The sequence below is a fragment of the Botrytis sinoallii genome, assembly GCF_014898435.1.
Source record: "Botrytis sinoallii strain Bc 23 chromosome Unknown BSIN_010, whole genome shotgun sequence".
In the NCBI taxonomy this organism is placed as follows: domain Eukaryota; kingdom Fungi; phylum Ascomycota; class Leotiomycetes; order Helotiales; family Sclerotiniaceae; genus Botrytis; species Botrytis sinoallii.
This window is the reverse complement of record NW_024066037.1, coordinates 253,005-272,567: the sequence shown is the minus strand read 5'-3', so window position 1 is coordinate 272,567 and position 19,563 is coordinate 253,005. Positions and strand designations below refer to the sequence as shown.

At 34.4% G+C, this 19,563-nt stretch overlaps 1 protein-coding gene across 1 annotated transcript; it reads right to left on the bottom strand.

Annotated features, from left to right (window-relative positions):
• Positions 1 to 1,586: 1,586 nt before the first annotated feature.
• Positions 1,587 to 3,215, bottom strand: EAF02_006242 (uncharacterized protein; the record flags this gene model as incomplete). The annotated part of the gene is made up of 4 exons (XM_038902290.1): positions 1,587 to 1,848; positions 1,916 to 2,069; positions 2,131 to 2,791; positions 2,967 to 3,215. 4 exons carry the CDS (start codon positions 3,213 to 3,215, stop codon positions 1,587 to 1,589), a joined length of 1,326 nt encoding a protein of 441 aa, XP_038757510.1.
• Positions 3,216 to 19,563: the final 16,348 nt, after the last annotated feature.

The window sequence follows — 19,563 nt, the reverse complement described above, 5'->3', positions numbered from 1 at the left end:
TGCTGGTGCGGTTACATATGACGTCCACGACGCAGGTTGAATATGCAACGAAGGAATAGAAGTTCTGATTTGCTACTTTTGATCTTCTTTCAAGTGAATGGGCATGGATCAGCAAACGGCCTGTGAATTAAGATGGAGTTTGAGGCGTTTCCCCTTCCAAAAACTCACAATCGCCTCTTCGTTCTGATAACTCTCAATGTCAATCAAAGTGCATTTATATCAGATCATATTTTATCGGTGAAAGATGAAGAAGCTGACGAGATGAAGAAGCTGACGAGATGAGGATATACTTAGCTTGCGTCGCCAATACGGCAAAACGGCATCCCTATTCATGAACACCTTGATGTCTCATTGTTCCTTCGTTAACATAAGTGATTACTAGGTATATACTGTACCTGGTCGTTTAAGCGGTGATGTCTCTTTTCTTTCCGTCTCGGGACCGAATTTGATACGTGCATCGCACAATGAGGATGGGGCACATGATGCGGGTTGACGTAATGACCCGCCATGGCTAATTTGGAACTTCGCATCAAAACGTTTCTAGTGTCACGATACACGTTGCGTACACCGGTACGTGTAGGACAACAATAGCACATTGATTACATTACACGATGGTACTGATTTCATGTAACAAAACAAACGAATTGCCCGAGTACAACTTCTTGGAAGTGAAGAAGACCATAAATACCGTACGTATAATCTGATTCTTTCAACGGATGAAGTCGTGATTTCATCTGCAGACAAGGGCTTAGAAGTTGATCAGCACAATGAGGATGATGAGCATGATAAAGTCTCCAAGGGTTGTACTGAATCACGCTTCTTGACTTTGATTGATAGGCAGCATAATCTACCACTGTGGTAAACTCCAGGAAATAGTAGTATTGGTCAGAGCTCGCTTGAGCTGTCAAAGCTCCCTGATTGCAGTGGTTTGAATGTTTGTGTAAGGGTTAGAGATCGAAAGTATATATTTTCAAGTCGGTTATTGTGCTTCAGTTTCAGCAGCTGTACCAGGGTCGAGAGTGTCAAAGTATACTATTTCCATTTGGCTTTCATGGATAGTTCAAGAGGCTAAAACAAGGTTGAGCATCTACATATTGACAATGTCCCATTTCCAGTCAGCTCTCACAAATACTTTGAATATCTGTATGGGGATTGACTATCGAATACATTAAGAGTGCGTCACTCCCAGTCAAATCTTGTGGATGCTCTGATTGTCTGCCTAGGGTTTGTATATTCAAATTGGGGTCAACGCAGTTTCCGAGTGGAACTCGTGTAAATAACACTTAGGGACTTTGTCGTGCGAATTTGATGCCGGTGCGTTTTTGGGTCACTGAGTTCAAATTCATAAATAAAACTTGGAAATTGAGAGGCTATCCTAGTTATAGCTATCTAAATCAATCAGAAAAGTATTGATTGTTCAATATCAAAAGGGATATCGATCTCTTGACAAACTCTCTATAACACGTTCGTTTTGAGAAATCATTATTATCAAAAGCTCAAAACATACTAGGAAACAAATGGTTGAACTCCCGCCACGCTAATCCAGAATCATCGCAACAGCATGGAGAAAATCTCGAAAGAGAATTTCATGCTCCGCCCATATACTCGCCCTCGTCAACGTCGTCTTCTTCTCTTGAACTATCATCATCGTTATGTTGTTGCTCGCCTTCCTCTTCGCTATCTTCTCCTTCGTCTCTAGCCATAGCAGCTTTGCCAGTTCTAGTCTTCTTTCCTGGAACTTTCCCTGAACTAGGACCACCACCCCGGTTCATGATTTCCCTTGCAGCTCGATCTGTGCTAGCAGAGCCGTCACTAGCAACACCATCTTCGATTTGTCTGGGATAGAACCTGCACCAAACCGGGGTTGGCAATCCAAGGCAACTCTTCCTCTAAGACACTGGTGCAAGTCAAGTACCTCAAAGGCTTGCTTCTCACAGTCGTACGAAGCTGAAGGTGATCTTCCAAAAGATCGGCGATGACAACACGATGGTCATCCTTGATAACTTCAACAGCATCCGCGAGACACTGCTTTCCTTTGGTCGACATGGCAAAAAGTTGATGGAACTCATCTGCGGCGTGTTTGTCGATATAATCGCAGCGAAAGACGGTACGATAAAAACTCCACGCCACCATCTTCGTGACGATGATGTCTGTTCGCCATGATAGAAGACTGAAAGAATTGGCGACACATAGTTAGAGCCTGCCAGTAGTAGATGTCGGAACCATAATCGGCGCGACCTGGGATCTTTTCGGGAGTCTCTCTTCGAATTAGACGTTGCGGATAGTATTGCAAGAGCCTCCTCTCTACATCGATCTTCTTATCTCTAAGCTCGCGACACTTGCGTTCCGCAACTTTAAGGCAGATTTTTCCATACTCAATGTTGTCAAAACTGCTTCTGTTGATGAGACCCGGAAGCTCGAGACCACCCGCGATGTGAATGATGGATTCACGAAAGATAATCGCCGACTGTAGACGAACAGCAACATCAGACCATGCCTCAGGGGCCTTTGCAACGTGGACCCAGAGCTTCTGGTTGATCCGCAGAAGATAGCTCTCAATGTACGTGCGAACACTAGGCAAGCTGCCGATGAAGGCGGCGGCTTGTAAGATCGAAACGCAATCGGTTATGTACAAGTTTGCACCGCCGTCGTCAATATCGTCTGTGAGATTGGGAGGCATGCTGTACAACATTCTGAAAAGGTTGTCATAGGTTCTTTCGAAAGACACCTCGCCAATTCCATTAAAAGCACCGGCGCTGTGCAAAGTAAGCTTTCCTTTCTTTTTTTCTGGCTGTATTAAAGTTCAAGTTAGCAATCGTTCGAATTCGCTGTGGAAATTAAAGACTTGGAAGAGCACGGATTTGTTCTGGACTTTGAAGATGTATAGTTGTCTGAAAGTGGTTCGTGACATGCGTGACCACAATACCACGTATTATCAAGGCTAGTATGGAAAGCTTGAAACTTACAACGCAAACAAAATCTCTGAATCGTTGGTCATCAAAGGCGCCAAATGGTATCATCTCAATCCACCATCTAATAGTGTGTGCTTCAGCGCGCATACCCTTGGTGATGGTTCTCGCTGCAACGTTTTTGAGAAGGGCGCCGATTTTTGGCGCGTAGTTGACCAGTTGCCACGAATGAAGTTTCCAGTTTTTTCCTGTGGGTGACATGATGAGAACGTCCCCATCAGGAGGAAATGGATTCTGTGCCGACATGTTGTGCTGGGTAGACAGTGGTTTGATGAAGGTTGACAAAGGTTGATGAAGGTTGACGAAGGTTGGTAAAGGTTGATGTTACTGGAGGAGCAAGGACAGAGAGAATCTGTTGTATTGTATAAGTAGATATAATAAAATGAGCAAAAGAAGGAAGCAGGAAAGGCGGTAAGTAGTAGATGGTAAGTTTTTGAAATAGAGTAAGTCTGAATTCCTCTCTGAAACGAGAATATTTAAAGCACAATAGAGTGGGAAATTACCAATTAAATAAGTGCGGTCGGAGCCGAGATTAAGGAATTCAAAATAATCTGCTACTTCAGACAGTTAGATAGAAGATGATTCACTCGGGAAGACACAGTAGTCATGAGCCTTAGTTACTGTATCGGCTGAGTACTTTCGGGTGCTGTACTGGGTATTATTCAATATTCCTCTTTGTGGGTCAAGAATAGTCCATTCAGAGGATAAAGATTTGGACCAATATCACGTATCTTGCTTGGTCATCTATCTGAAAAGGCTTCAATTGGAAAGGTCAGTTTAAAGGTCAAGTTGAGCTCTTGTATTCATTCCTTTCTGTCTGTTTGTTCTACAATGTTTTGAGTTGTTTCTATTGGTTTATATCTGTGACTTGTAGCTCGAACAGTAAGGGGAAATCGAGAACTCTTATCCGAAGTCAACCAAGGGTAGAGAAATTCACAAGACAAGTCACTATAAGTCCATTAATATCATAAACCACATAGGCAACTTCATCACTGAGATTCATTATACAATATAGATAGAAAGTATCTTCTTAAAGACAAGAAAGGGAGAGAGCTAATGCAGTATAATTTACATCAAACTAGTTGTGAATCAAACTGACTTTTAAATATTGATATATTGACAATGAGTGAGTAGAGATTCAAGCATAAAAAAGTGTTAGAAAAGAGTGAATTGTTTGTTTTGACGCCTTGTCTTAGGGAAGGCTGTAATAGATCTACCTAGGTAGTTGGATAAAAGATAGATTAGAGCTAAAAGATGTCAACGATATGAGTGAATTTGAACTTTCTTCTCAAAGCACCTCGGATAAACTCAAAACATAAATGCTGATAATGTTTTGAAATGTATTGATATAGGAACTGTATGTCATACATTGTTGCACGTATCATTGGTTGACTTCTCTCTTCTTGGCTGAATTTACGTCTAATACTTCAAAATCTATCAATAAGTCATATTTTGTGTGATTATTTCACTTACCATTCTCCCTTCAGTCTCAGCAAACATAGCAATTCAAAGAACCTTCGATCGATGAGATGACAAGCAAGTAATTCTCAAACAACAAAGAAAGCAAACTAGACGTATGTCTAATATGCTTACCCTAATTCTGATTCTATCATCGCAGTTTTCCACTGAGTTACAACCCACTAGGTAAGAAAAGGAGACATGTATCATCGGAAAGTGTAGATACATAGTTGATAAACGAAAATATAAAAAGAAGCCATTATACATCATTCATAGTTTCACCACTATCCCTCATCCTCCTCCTCCTCCTCCTCATACCCTTTCTCGAAGGCAGTATCACGATGCTACCTTGAGGGCTTCCTGCAGCAGCCGATGAACTCCTTAGATATTACACATGCGTCTCAGCATTATTTTCTTCACTAGCACCCACCCGAGATCACCCATGTACTCTTGTCATGTTTTCATCTTTTGCACCTACAATTTATCCCCCATCATTCGCCTGCCTTGACAAGTGTTTTCGTGAGCTACAATCTCTCATTTCTTGTCCATATCCGTATCCGCATCCTTATTGCATATGATCATGCTTTATGTTGTTGGTTTTAGTCATTGAAGCTTTTTATTCCAGCTCTTGTATAATTAATATTCCCATTAAAGTCGCTGAATCTTTCGCACCTAACGTGTTTGTCTACACAAATCATTGGACTTGGTCAGTCAATAACAATATTGGTCAAATCACAAGCTGCCTATGCAGGTAGAGCTTTCTTGGCCGGCAAATCCAGTCTTCCGTAACACAATCGTAGAGTTGTAAGAACTGCAACAGCAGCTTGAAATATGGGCAGTTTACAAAAATTTGGATAAGACCATCGAATTTTGCGTGCGATTGCATTTGCATGTTCGACTGCTTTCACAAACCCTGTTGATCCCAAAAATCTGATCGATGTTGGCACTACAGGGGGCTTGAATCGATTTATGGAGGCAGAGAATTCTTGGAATGGTGCATGATAGTACAAAATGAAAAACAAGTGCTATTAGGGAGTAGTCTATTTGACAGATCTTCAATCTCGTTTCTTTAATTCGAGACCGACGGATATAGATTAAAGAATTGATTATTTTTCCAGTCCGGTGCTCACCGTACTTTCAATAGAGGGAATAATGGCAAAGGCAATCAGGACTACTTTGGCCAGAGAGTGTTTGATATCTATATAGAATATCTATATTCTCAGCCTTTTTCACAAACTTGGCAACTGAATACATATTAAGCTCATATATATCAACGGCAACCGCTGAACAATAGAAAAGATGACGAGTATAGATGACACTGATCAACTCTACAGTAATTTGCGCTCGATATGGATTTAACTTCGGATACGGGTTCGAGGTCTCTCGTAGAAAGTCAATCACAGATCAAGAATGATCAACATATGAATTTTACAGAACTGCGTTATGGATGAGATACTTGCGAGTAAGAAAACTTTATGAAACAAGGTCAAGTACGTAGCTACTTGCCGAAGTTTTAGGGCAAATTCTTCATCTCAACAATGCCAGTCTCTTTGGTGGTGAGATCGCAGCGATACTCTCAGTTTATGATGCATGAGTGGTTCAGCATCCTGGCTCTCCGATGGTCACAACTGCTACGGATCGAAATGTAATGCAAACCGCTTAGGTCGCGTGTGAATCCCAAATCAGTGAAACCACATAGTGAAATTCATGGGTTGAAGAAGGTGTCCTTGTTGTATTGCTACACTGTAGGTATACGAGTTCGAGCTTAACGTTAGATAAACTCTATCCATATTCAGACAAGCGAGAACATAGCTGTGCCGAGGTAGTCACGGTGGCCAGATGAAGACCAACAAGAAGGGATCGATGATTTGATTCTCGAAGGACACAGATACAGTCCTGGGTCCCCAGAAGATAGATATCTTGAGATAGATGACCACATGGAACATTTGAATTCATCCTGCGTGTTGATGAGCCCCGACTGAGGTCGACAAAACTTTCCCAGGGCATCGGGCAATTCTGTACTTTCCTTCCGAGAATGTTACTGTACGACCTGTACTACCCACCATACCTATCTTCATACATTGATGTCTAGGTGGGGATGAGTATGATATATGGCTAGCTGTGTTAATCGATATCCCTGCTACATGCACATTCCTACTATATACATGTTTTTTATTATTAAAATAAAAATCAGTTTAAAATTCAAGAATTAATAAAATAAAATAAAATTTAGTTTGAAAATTGAATAATATTATTTATTTTGATTTTTCAAAATTTCAAATTATTAAAATAGAAATTAATTAAAATAATAAAATAAAAAGAATATATAATTTTAAAATATAAATTTTCAATAAAGAATATATTAAAGTTTATTTATAAAATTAGAAAATATTTAATAAATCCTTGATATTATTATTCTTATAAAGAAATCAAAAAATTAAAAAAGTAATAAGAATTGAATTTAATATAAATTATTGAATTTTCTAATTATTTTATTGTTAAAAGAATAGAAGTTACCGGTGCTAAGCACGTATAGTGATTAGTAATACAGCTACCTAAACGGGCTAGATTAGATGAACCATAGACAGGCATATTGATCCCCTTATATAATACTATAAGGAGATCAATATGCTTATATATATAATTATATAGTCAATATAGAGGCCTCTTTCATTCAATCTTTTAATAGATTATGAAACCTGATTAGTATAGCCTTTGGATAAATTAATGTGATCAATATTACATTCAGCTTGTAGAGCTGAAAAGTGCGCGGTATTATCTTATATTCAGTTTATAGAATTGAAGAGTGTGTGGTATTATTTTATAATCAGTATGTTGTCACGGGATCACTTCTGGGAGTATTCAGAAGCTTTACCGCTGAGCTAAACGCCCAAAAGACTAGGAGGTAGAACTGGAAGTTCTACCTTACTCTCACATATATAGCAGGACAGGACAGGACAGAAAGGGCTTAGTGTCACCCCGTGACACCACCCCCCTTCTTAAGGTATGGTCTCCATACCATCACCTACTAGGAGGTTTCAGGATTCAGGATTCTGGATTCTAATGCCTCAGGCATTCAGACAGGCAGACAGGATCTATATATGCTAGCCCCCAAACCAATGAAGGCTTGTAAGCTATAAGTGGGCCCCCCACACAGCTCCACTTATAACCAAGGGTAGTTCTACCTAATGTCACGGGATCACTTTCTGGGAGTATTCAGAAGCTTTACCGCTGAGCTAAACGCCCAAAAGACTAGGAGGTAGAACTGGAAGTTCTACCTTACTCTCACATATATAGCAGGACAGGACAGGACAGAAAGGGCTAGTGTCACCCCGTGACATATGTGATATTATAATCAATTATTACTATTAATTTGTAAAGTTAAAGAATATGTAATGTTATCTATATTTATATATTTATAATCACAAATTTGTATAGTATTATTTATATAGAAAAAGGGAAGGAAAAGGAAAAACTCTATAAATTCTCTATACAGATATCAAAATGAACAATATCAAGGAGCAAGCCAAATGTATTCCAATTCTCACCCAAGAAATTCACAAGAAATGATTTCAGCAAATGAAAATATAATTGAAAGGAAAGGATTGATTTTATATAATTGAATTTATGCTTTAGGATTATATAAAAATCAGAAAACTTGGGATAAAGATCGATAGTATTAAGATCTTCTCAATCATTGAAAATGCTATAATAATGTATATCAGATTCAATATTGAGAAAAAAAACTATATATTTAAAGAACAAAGCTAATACACTTTTATATATATACAGATTGCTTAGCAATAATAATAAAGCATTAGTCAACGAATACGATATAGTATATATATTATAGAATTACCTGAAATCCAAATACTCGAGAATAAATAATATTACAGCAAATTTGTACCTAACGATAATCTAGATATTTATCTTCAAACCCTTAAATCAATTGGAGATAATTATTATTAAAGTCTAGGATAAGTTCAAGGAATATCGATATAAGCTCAATATAGCTAATCCTGTATTCAAAGATTTATATAAAAATCAAATTCTCTTTTTAGTTTTTATAAGAAGCCTATCAATTGATTATTAAACAATAATTGATATTATAAATATTCAAAGTATACTAATAATTAGAAATAAAATCAAATATCTTATAATTAAAAAATTCAATATCAAAAAAACAGAACAAGCTTATATTATTAATAGAAAGTATGTAATCCCGGATTAACAAAAAGAATATAAAGAATTAAGTTATTTGAAAAGCAAGAACAAAATGATAATGTAAAATCCTTTGCTTGTTATTTGTATGAATAAGAAGAACACTTTTTATATAATTATAAGATCTCTTATTTATATAAGCTCTGATCTGCAAATACTATAAAATCTAGTAATGGAGAGCAATACTTAAAAAGATAATCAAAATATCATTCTTTAAGAAAAACAGTTAAGCTTATCTTATATATAATAAGAGTTTTCCAGTTGATCTTGATTTATTAGAAAGCAAAGAAGAATTTAATAACAAAAAGTATTATATATTCAAAAAGCTTGTTTATAAGATTATCTCTTCTCATTAATATACAGATATTAATATTTCCTTATATATATTTAACCAACTTTCTTTCTTTAGAAATATCAAAAAATAAAGAGAAAGATAATAAAAGTCGATAAGGGAATTATATACTGTGATCGAATAGATACTGCTATAATGGAGCTGGAAAATGAGGATATAGTTTTACTCTCAAAATATTATATATACCGGGATTAGGAATTAATCTCCTTTTTGGCAAGAAGATCTATAAAGCTGAACTCAAGGGTAGGTTCAATTCAAATTATATATATTTCGAAAGAATGAAATAAATATTATTAAAGCAAAAATGAATAGAGGAATTTATATGATTTTGAATATCACAAAAGGATATAAAGATATTGCTTTATCAAATACAGAGATTATTAATAATATTAAGCTAAATGAGATTATTCTAGATATCTTTTCAGATAAGACTAAAAAGAATCTAGAAACTTATTTATTATAGTATAAACGATTTAATTATCTTGGTTTAAAGAAAATACAGAATCTTTATAAAGTTATTATATTGGGAAAGCCAATCAAAGTCTTATTCAAGATCCCTGTATACAAAGTTTGTATGCTTATCAAGATAAAGAATCTAATCCCGAAACAACTCAGTCTCTACAAGACAAAAAGACTAGAGCTTATTCACTTTGATATCGCTGGCCTATTCCCAAGATCATTACGAGGAAACCGCTATTTCCTATTGATCATAGACAAATCCAAAAAGGGAGGAGATCTAGACTTGAGAATAAGGAACTCAGTATTAGATCCTCAAGATACAGAGAATATTGTTCCTAATAGAAAATCTAGAGATAGACCTTACAAAGTACAAGAGAAATCAGAATACCCATTTGATTCATTACAAGATATTATTATCCCCAAAACTCTAAAGGTAATAATCCCTAATGTATTTAAGATAAATAATATCCAGAAATTTAATAAAAATAGTGAAGAGAATATTATCAAAATTAATTTATTTGAGAATCCAATATTACCTCCAGGAATAATAAAGACAGAGATATCAGATACTGTATTTACAACTCAACTCTTAATTGAAATCCCAATCACACTTATGGATATAGATATTCCTGAAAAATACTTTTTTTGAAAATATAAGCGAGATAATAATGGATCAGATAAGTATATCTAGAAACTGATTAGAGTAATAATAGTAATACTTATAGTAAATCTAGATAGAAATGTTATTGAATATACTATAATCTTTATATTACTTATATTAAGAATCAATACAAATATTAAAATAAAAACTATTTGAAAACCTATAAGTAATCTTAGGAAACCCTACAGACGAGGATACAGTTTTCCTTACAGAACAGATTCTAGGAATCCCTATTTCTATTACATATTATCAAGTGATCTCGGACCCTAAATATAGAGAAAAATAGAAGTAAGCTATTAAAGAAAAGATTAATTCATTGATTACAAATAATATTTGAAAAGAATATATTCTATTGAAAAAAGAAAACCTTGTTTCAATAAATAGATATTTATAATAAAAATAAAGGATAATAAGATTGAGAGATTCAAGGTACAATTAGTAATAAAAGGTTTTAATCAAATTCTCGGAAAAGATTATAACAAAACCTTTGCTTCTACAATACAACTTAATATATTCTGCTTGTTCTTAGCAATCATTACTAAAGAAAACTCGAAATACTAATATTTCGATATAAAAAATACTTTTACAGAATTCCATTTCAAAAAAGAAATATACCTTATACTATTTTAAAGACTCAAAATATCAAATGGATATATCTTATATATATTGAAAAACTTGTATAACCTTAAACAAACTAAACAAGATTAAAATCAACTTCTAAAGTCTCAATTGATCAATTAAGGCTTTACCCAAAATCTCATTAATCTGTATCTCTATATATATACTGCTCGTCAACTCAATCTGCTAATATACATCGATAATATAATTGCTTTTTTAACCTTAAAAGATTAATTTAATTGATTTTCTATAATACTCTCATTACACTTCAATATTAAGAACCTAAAGAAGATTAGCAAGATTCTAGATATTAGGGTTATAAGAGATCGAGCAAACAGATCTCTTATATTGAACCAAAAAGAATATCTGGAAGCTATACTCACAAAATTCGGAATCTCATACGCTTAATATCATATTAAGAAAATACCTGCTACTAATTACTCATACCTATAACCTGCTACAGAAGACAATGAACTGATTGATATTACTAAATACCAACAAGTCATAGATAGTCTCATTTATTTAATGGTATATACAAGACCAGATATCTCCTTTGTATTAGGCTAACTATTACAATACATAGCAAAGCTAGCGAAATGCCATAGAATAGGAGTAAAGAACTTAATGCAATACCTGAGAGCTACGATCACTTAGAAACTCAAATACAGACCCGAGGGAATACAATACCAAATTGCAAAGGAATACAATCTACCAATAAATATTATAAAAGTCTTCATTAACACAAACTAGGCAAATAATCAATATAATCAGAAAAATATTTCTGGGGAAGTTGCTATATTCTATAGCAGATTAATATCATGAATTAATAAGAAGTAGAATTCAATAGCGATATTAAGTACTGAGTCCGAATACATATCAATAATAATATTCACCAAGCAAGAGAAATGATTAGTTCAAGTATTCAAAGATTTTGGAAAGACTGAATATATATTTACATATAGAAATACTATTCAACTATTAGATAATAACCAAAGAGCAATTACTTTAACCAAGAACCCACATTTACATAAACAATCAAAGCATATCGATATATACTACCACTTCATCAAGAATCTTACTGAAAAAGAAAAGGTAATAACTAGTTACATCAATATATCGAATATAGTAATAGATAAGATGACTAAACTCTTAGCGAGAGTAGTATTCGAAAGGTTCAAAAACATACTGAAATTGAAACAATAGAAGTGCGGAAAATCAGGGAGATCAAAGATGATAATTCCTATAAAGGAGTATTAAAAGGAATAGAAGTTATCAATACTAAGCACATATAGTGATTAGTAATATAGCTACCTAAATGGGCTAGATTAGACGAATTATAGATAGGCATATTGATCCCCTCATATAATACTATAGGGAGATCAATATACTTACACGCGTAACTATATAGTCAATATAGAGGCCTCTTCCACCCAATCTTCTAATATTTATTATTTTAAAAAAAAACTTAAAAATGAATTTTAAAATGAATTTAAATTTTATATTTAATATTAAAGCTTTGAATATTATAATCTTTTTAAAATGAATTCTATTTGTTGGGACAGGGATCATGTGACAGGAGCCATGTGATCGCACTAGTGCAGGCGCTAGCGCACCAACACTATATTGTACGTTTCGTAGCCTTTAGCTTTTAGAACAGGAAGCAATATTACAACAGTGTGAATCATTAGTACTATATTACTTCACCATCCCTATGGTGATACCAACACTGATTAGTGATATCACAAATCAGAAGCCTGGCACCTTAATTTCAAATACAACATGAATTTATGACTAAGATTAATATTTCTCTGAAGAGGCATAAGCTCTTGTATCAAAGCAACATGATTTGATACCTGCCCTTATATGAATAAGGACCGTCAGCAACGTGACAGCAATTCTTACATTCAGCATTAATCCAATATAGTTTAATACTAACAAAAACCAAGTTTAGTCAGCAATGTAATGACGATCCTTATATTTAACCTTAGTCTACATTTTATTCTTCAAAACAATATATATTGAAAAGTACAAACCAATAACTATCAGCTCAAGCCAAGCAAACACACATTTTCTATGAAAAAGCAACAAGTTTGCCAAATTTTGGCAAAGTTATATTTCGGTACCTCATTTTATTTCCTATCTGCTATCTATCAATATAACAGGATTATACGAAGACGATTCCATAAAGCACAAACTGAAACGTAAAGATAAAAAGTTGGCTAAGAGATAGCCAGATTACCCTATTGATCTTGCTGAAGCGAATATAAAGGAGATTAGAGATTTCTGCAAATACAAGCTATACGAATATCAGCGAAAAAGCTATTTCGACAACGAATTATGATCAGATTATTTTCAAACATTCAAATATTTCATATCAGAGCATTTTCAAGCTTTCGGCATGCATTTGCTATACAAGCTTTGATATAAGCTATGCTTATATGGCTTATTTGTTACAAAGCATCGCATTTATACAATATAATCTGTTTACAAAGCTTTAGTTGATGCAATTCGATTACTATACAGAATATGGACAGACAAAGAGATCGCTGATATACTTGAAAATAAAGAGTTTTCATTCCGATCTATAAGCATATTAAACAGAATAACATCAGAACCCTTTCTTTTCGAAATATCTATTCAACAAATCAATTCAGAATCTCCTCTTTCCGAAAATTCATCACTACCGGAACCCCCTTTTTCCGAAAATCTAGTGTCACTACCGGAACCCCCTCTTTCCGAAAATCCAGCACCACTATCAGATAATAGTTTGTCAAATAATAAGAATAGTTCGAATAAGGATAAAGAAAAAGAAAATAAAGGTAAAGAAAAAGGTTTTTTATAAAGAGGATATAATGGAAATGAGAATAGTAATAGAAGAGAAGGTATAGGAGGAGGTATAGAAGGAGGTGGAGACAAGTATACTCTTTAACTTGTTTTTGCCTAGCTATTATAATATAGGAATTGGCTTTATCTAAATAATAAAGATAAAGAAAATGGTTTTCCACAAATGGAATAGGATTGATTGGGATAAGGATTATGTGAAAGATGGTTTCATAGAGAGAGAGAGAGGGAGAGGGAGAGGGAGAGGGAGAGGGAGAGGGAGAGGGAGAGGGAGAGGGAGAGGGAGAGGGAGAGGGAGAGGGCAGAGGGAGAGGGAGAGGGAGAGGGAGAGGGAGAGGGAGAGGGAGAGGGAGAGGGAGAGGGAGAGGGAGAGGGAGAGGGAGAGGGAGAGGGAGAGGGAGAGGGAGAGGGAGAGGGAGAGGGAGAGGGAGAGGAGAGGAGAGGGAGAGGAGAGGGAGAGGGAGAGGGAGAGGGAGAGGGAGAGGGAGCGGGAGAGGGAGAGAGAAAGAGAGAGAGTGTGTGAAAGGGATTAGTAGCACAGATGGTTTCACAGAGAGAGGGATTAGCTAGAAAGGATACGACCCGACAACTTTAGAGAGTTGCCAGTGTTGGGACAGGGATCATGTGACAGGAGCCATGTGATCGCACTAGTGCAGGCGCTAGCACACCAACACTATATCGTACGTTTCGTAGCCTTTAGCTTTTAGAACAGGAAGCAATATTACAACAGTGTGAATCATTAGTACTATATTACTTCACCATCCCCATGGTGATACCAACACTATTAAATATTGAAATATATAAACTATAGATTAATTAAAAGAAATCCTTTGAATAAATCTTTTATTTTAAGAATTATATTTTTGAAATTATTTAAATCTTAGTTTTATAATATATAATGAAATTCTGATTATAAAATTATTATTATAATATGAAAAATTTCAAGAAAAAAGCTTTTATAATCTATAATATTATTAAATTAATTTTTAAAAAAGGAAATCTAAATAGAAATCATTTTGATATCAATAAATCCTAAAGATTAAAATATTTAAATCTTTTATTAAATCAAAAATCAATTAATATAGCTTTTTTCTTTAATATTAAAATATATTAGAAGATTGAGTGGAAGAGGCCTCTATGTTGACTATATTATTATATGTGTAAGTATATTGATCTCCTTATAGTATTATATAAAAGGATCAATATGCCTGTCTATGGTTCGTCTAATCTAGCTCGTTTAGGTAACCGTATTACTAATCACTATATATGCTTAGCACCGGTAACTTCTATTCCTTTTAACACTCCCCTATAGGAGTTATTACCTTTGATTTCCCTGATTTTCTGTATCTCTATTATCTCAATTCTAGCATGTCCTTGAATCTTTCGAATATTATTCTCACTAAGGGTTTATCATCCTATCTGTTATTATATCCGATATATTGATATATTATTATTATTATTATTATTATTATTAGTAATTTTCAACCGGGCCGTATAGGCGAGCCTCCCAGGGGGCATTACGGTGGGCTAACTGCGGGATGATCTTCTAATTTATATGATCCCCCTTTCCTAGGGATGGGGTCTCAATACCCTTAGTAGCCTCCCAAGCGATAGCTAGTGCACTTGCATCTTTATCTTAATCCTCTGAACGCCTTTGTACATGCTTTCCGATCTCCTATATAGTATTTGTTTGAAAGCTGCTTTATTCTGTAAGGATAGTTTTTATATATATTCTATTGTAATATAGTATACTGTATGCTTCAATTTTCTTCTACATAGCTTTTCTAAATCTATCCCCTTCTACTCCCTACTTATATTCGCCTGGATCAATCAATCCCTTTCCTTCTCTCTTTCTATTCTTCTGATAGTATTTTAGAGTATATACTTTTATAGAAATCTGTTATAATAATGAATTTAGTGAATTTGGCTAGTATATACATTAGCTGTTTCAATAGTCGTTCTTGAACTATTTGATTGCAGAATGAGTATTTAGGCTTGATATCTGGAGGCCAGGTTTTATAGATCGCAAGGACTTTGTGGCAATACACAATATGCTCAAGGGATTTGAATACTCTATATAAGCAGTGGATTGTTGCTTCCTTGTATTTAAATCGTTGATGATAGTTTTCGAAGTTGTTATATATTGAGCGGATCGCTAATATATAGTGGAGAGTTGCTTATGAGAGTTTTAGTTCCTTAGAGCATTTATTTGTACTCTTTGGGTTCCATTTCTGGTATTGTTTGGAGAGCGTTGATATCTGTTTGATTCATTACATCTGTGCTGCCGATTCCATAGCAGTTTTTGCTATAGAACGGATATCGCTTGCTATAGATCGATTCGCATACCCTGAGGCTGATTTTCTTGTCCCTTTGTTAGCAAATGCATCCGCACGCTCATTCCCTTCGATCCCTGTATAGCCTGGCGACCATTTGATCTGGATCGAGTGTGTTTGCATCAGTTTGTGGCATTTGAGGAAAGCCCACTGCGATGTGATAGAGGCTGTGCCTCTCATTCCCCATATCACTGATGTGCTATCGATGCACATACAGATTTCCATTTGTTTTATGCCGGTGATATTTCTGATCGCTGCTTGGCAGAAATGAATTATATTATAACTACTTTCTAGAATATATTATAACACAAAGTAGGTTCGCTATACCTACAAATGCTTTCCCGGCTCACTTGTGATAAAGCCACTAGTACTAGACTTTTATAGAATCTTCTGACTATATTAAACCATTTATTGTATAATTACCTTCGAAAGTTCTGGCCAAAACCAAAACCATTCCTTCATGCCTCTATTCCTGTTTGCTTCTTAAGCCTATCTAATACCTTCATTATGCCCTCTGCTTTATAATATCCGATTATAGACTAACACATATATCCATCCTTTTAAGCCATATAGATAGTATTGCTATTACTGTCATTATATGCTATGCTTGCAGCTAATAATTGTTTCACATTATCTTACCAGATCTTTCCTGTACAATAAGGCCGACTATATCTTGCAGGCTTGTTATTTCAAATCCTTAGCCAGACAGCCCTTTTATAATGTTTCCAATCCATTAATTAAAGCTCTACTTGTAAAATCCATTCCCCTAATATATAATTTGTAATTGAAAGTAGAGCATTAGGAATACATTATATATATATATTATAGGATTAGCCTCTACCTGAAATTCTCCACTGCTATAATATCGATCGAGTATTATCAAGTATGATTTACTAAAAACATTCTTTCTATACCAGAACTTCTCCGCTACCATACCGCTTCTGTATACTCAAAGGTAAGGTGCTAAAAACATTCCTCTTCCTACTTCATATATATTTCCGCCAGCCTCAGTAGACACTATCCTAGCCTTTATATACTTCCTACTACTCCCCTCACTATTTGTAAATATCCGATCTGGTATACCCGCGGATTGTATGTATTATTGGGTTGTGAAAACTCTGCACACTAATACCCCAGAAGTGTTCTGTCGATTTTCGTTCGTTAAGTTAAGAATATTGGCTCTGTTTCCAATACAGGCTTCAATCAGACTCAGCTATATTATAGAAGCTTTATTATTCACTATTTCAAAGGCTAATTCCACTTCGCAAATGCTTTGCTACGATATACTCTGGCTCTACTCCCTATACAGATTCGTAAAGATATGGTTCTATATCAATCCCGCTTTCATTTCTCTTTCATTATCGAATAGTTTTCATCTCCGTTTTGCTGGTAGTCCTTTGTTCCGAGTATCTTCGCGATCACCCTCTAATGATCAGCTGTGCGTACCTTCGTTTCCAATACAGCCTCCAATTAGTGTACAACCACTACCCGGCTTCAGCTGACTCTACTTAACTCTCCGATCGCACGATCGAAGGTTCGTAGGATACACCACATACAGGTGAGAGTCATCGTATCCCGATATATTGATATAACTGATTACTATCTTTTCTTTTTCAATAAAATTCCTAATAAAGTAATAGTATATATCGATATACTTTGATTGTTCATATAGGTACAGGTTCTTGGTTAGAGTAATTGCTTCTTGATTGTTATCTAACAATTGAACAATATCTCTGTATTTATTTATTTATTTATTTATTATTTATATTAATTAACATCTGTTTTGAACCTCCCTAAGGATATTTAGACATGCTAAGATAAAGAACTATTTGAACAGTATGATCGTCACAACCGAATTTAGCAATTTAACTTTAATACCAAAGGCTATTCGCTCCTCTACAAATGCAATCCGCTTCTGTTTCCAAAAGGAAACATCTAATCCGAATTGTTGTTGAAGTAGAGCTTGATTCCCAGGTGGATAGGCTCATTGTGGGCTTCGATCCCTATAATAGAAAAGAAGAAACGAAGTGAATTGCTATTTGTTTAGCCAAGCAGCAGGGCTCTTATATTATATATTAGATTTGCGATTTTTAAAGATATAGTGTATTCGAATAATCAGTTGAATAGTGAGTTTATAAGGAATAGACAATAAGCTTTATTGAAAAGATTATCGCTTTCTAAAAGTCCTTTAGTAATTAAGACAAATCTAAATATAAAACTCTGAATCAGTAATCAACTGAGTAAGCTTACTAGATATATATAAGAATTTCTTGATATATATAATCACCTACTTATTAAATTACATTTCTATAGAAATAAGGGATTAGTCTGAACGCTTTAAATTGTTTATAATACATTTAAAGAAATAATATGGTTTCTTAATACTACTACATAAACAATCCAGCTTGTTATTTTGATAACCAAATCACTGATAGTAAGTGATGTAATCGCCGTAATCTGTTTTCATAGTTATTAGTCGATATAAGACTATTCTTAATAGAGTTAATTCCTTTAGCTTCTTTATATTATATCTAGAAGACTATTTCTTATAGTTAGTAGAAAGAGAGAAATTCATCTCTTCCTATTAAATAGATTCTGTGTGTAGACACTTCTGACAAATAATCGTTCGGATCCCACTAATTGTTGATAGCTTGTTGATTACTTAGTCCATAAGCCTAATTACATTTGCGTTTGTTAAGCGATCTGCTTCCTTATTACCTTCAATCTTTATATATTCAGATAACCACTTTATTCTAATATCGAGTTGTTTTATTACTTTGTAATACTTATAAAAAGCCTATTATATTATAAGTAATATATTTCTGTATATACCTCAAATGACTAATATACTATCAATATATATCCAGATCCAACTATTCAAAAGATCTTTAAGCATAATAATTAGATGCTCCAATCTGTGCTATATTTCTATTACTTCTATATCGAATATATATAAGTCGCTTCAGATCTGTTTAAATCCAGAGGCTATTTGAATGCCATTGTAATATATTACATATCCATAATCAATATAATATTTGCAATCAATAGTTTATTCTAATCTATCAGAAAAGATCATATAATCTTCAAATAGAAATTATCACCATTACTCTTTGAAGGCTTGAACTACTTCTTTTTTGGTTAATCCTTTCATTAAATCCGTTTTATAGCTAATCGAAAAATACAAGCAAAGTAGCTTCGAGTATTGCGTCTTTGAAATAAGATAATTAAGCTATTGGATTCTTGTAAGAGGCCTTTTTGCTATACCTGCTCCTTATCCACGTTTTCGTATTACTGACTTCAAATGATTTATTAATAAATATTGATTATCAATCGTTTTTAATCGAAATACGAATCGCAGTTTAGTATATTCTAGTACGACTATCCCTGATGGTAAACCCGCTTTTTTGATAAAAGCTACGATTGGTGTAGTCTTGTATATTGGGATCGCTCCTTTTGCAGTAGTATTGATCATTCTATTGATGCAACGGAGATGACCCAATATCTCTGTATACAGATATGTATTCAGTTTTTTCCAAGGTCTTTAAGCATTTGAGCTAATCATCTTTTTGTTTAATAAATATCACTATAGATATGTATTCAGACTCAGTATTTAATATTGTTATTGAATTCTGCTTTTTATTAGTTCATAAT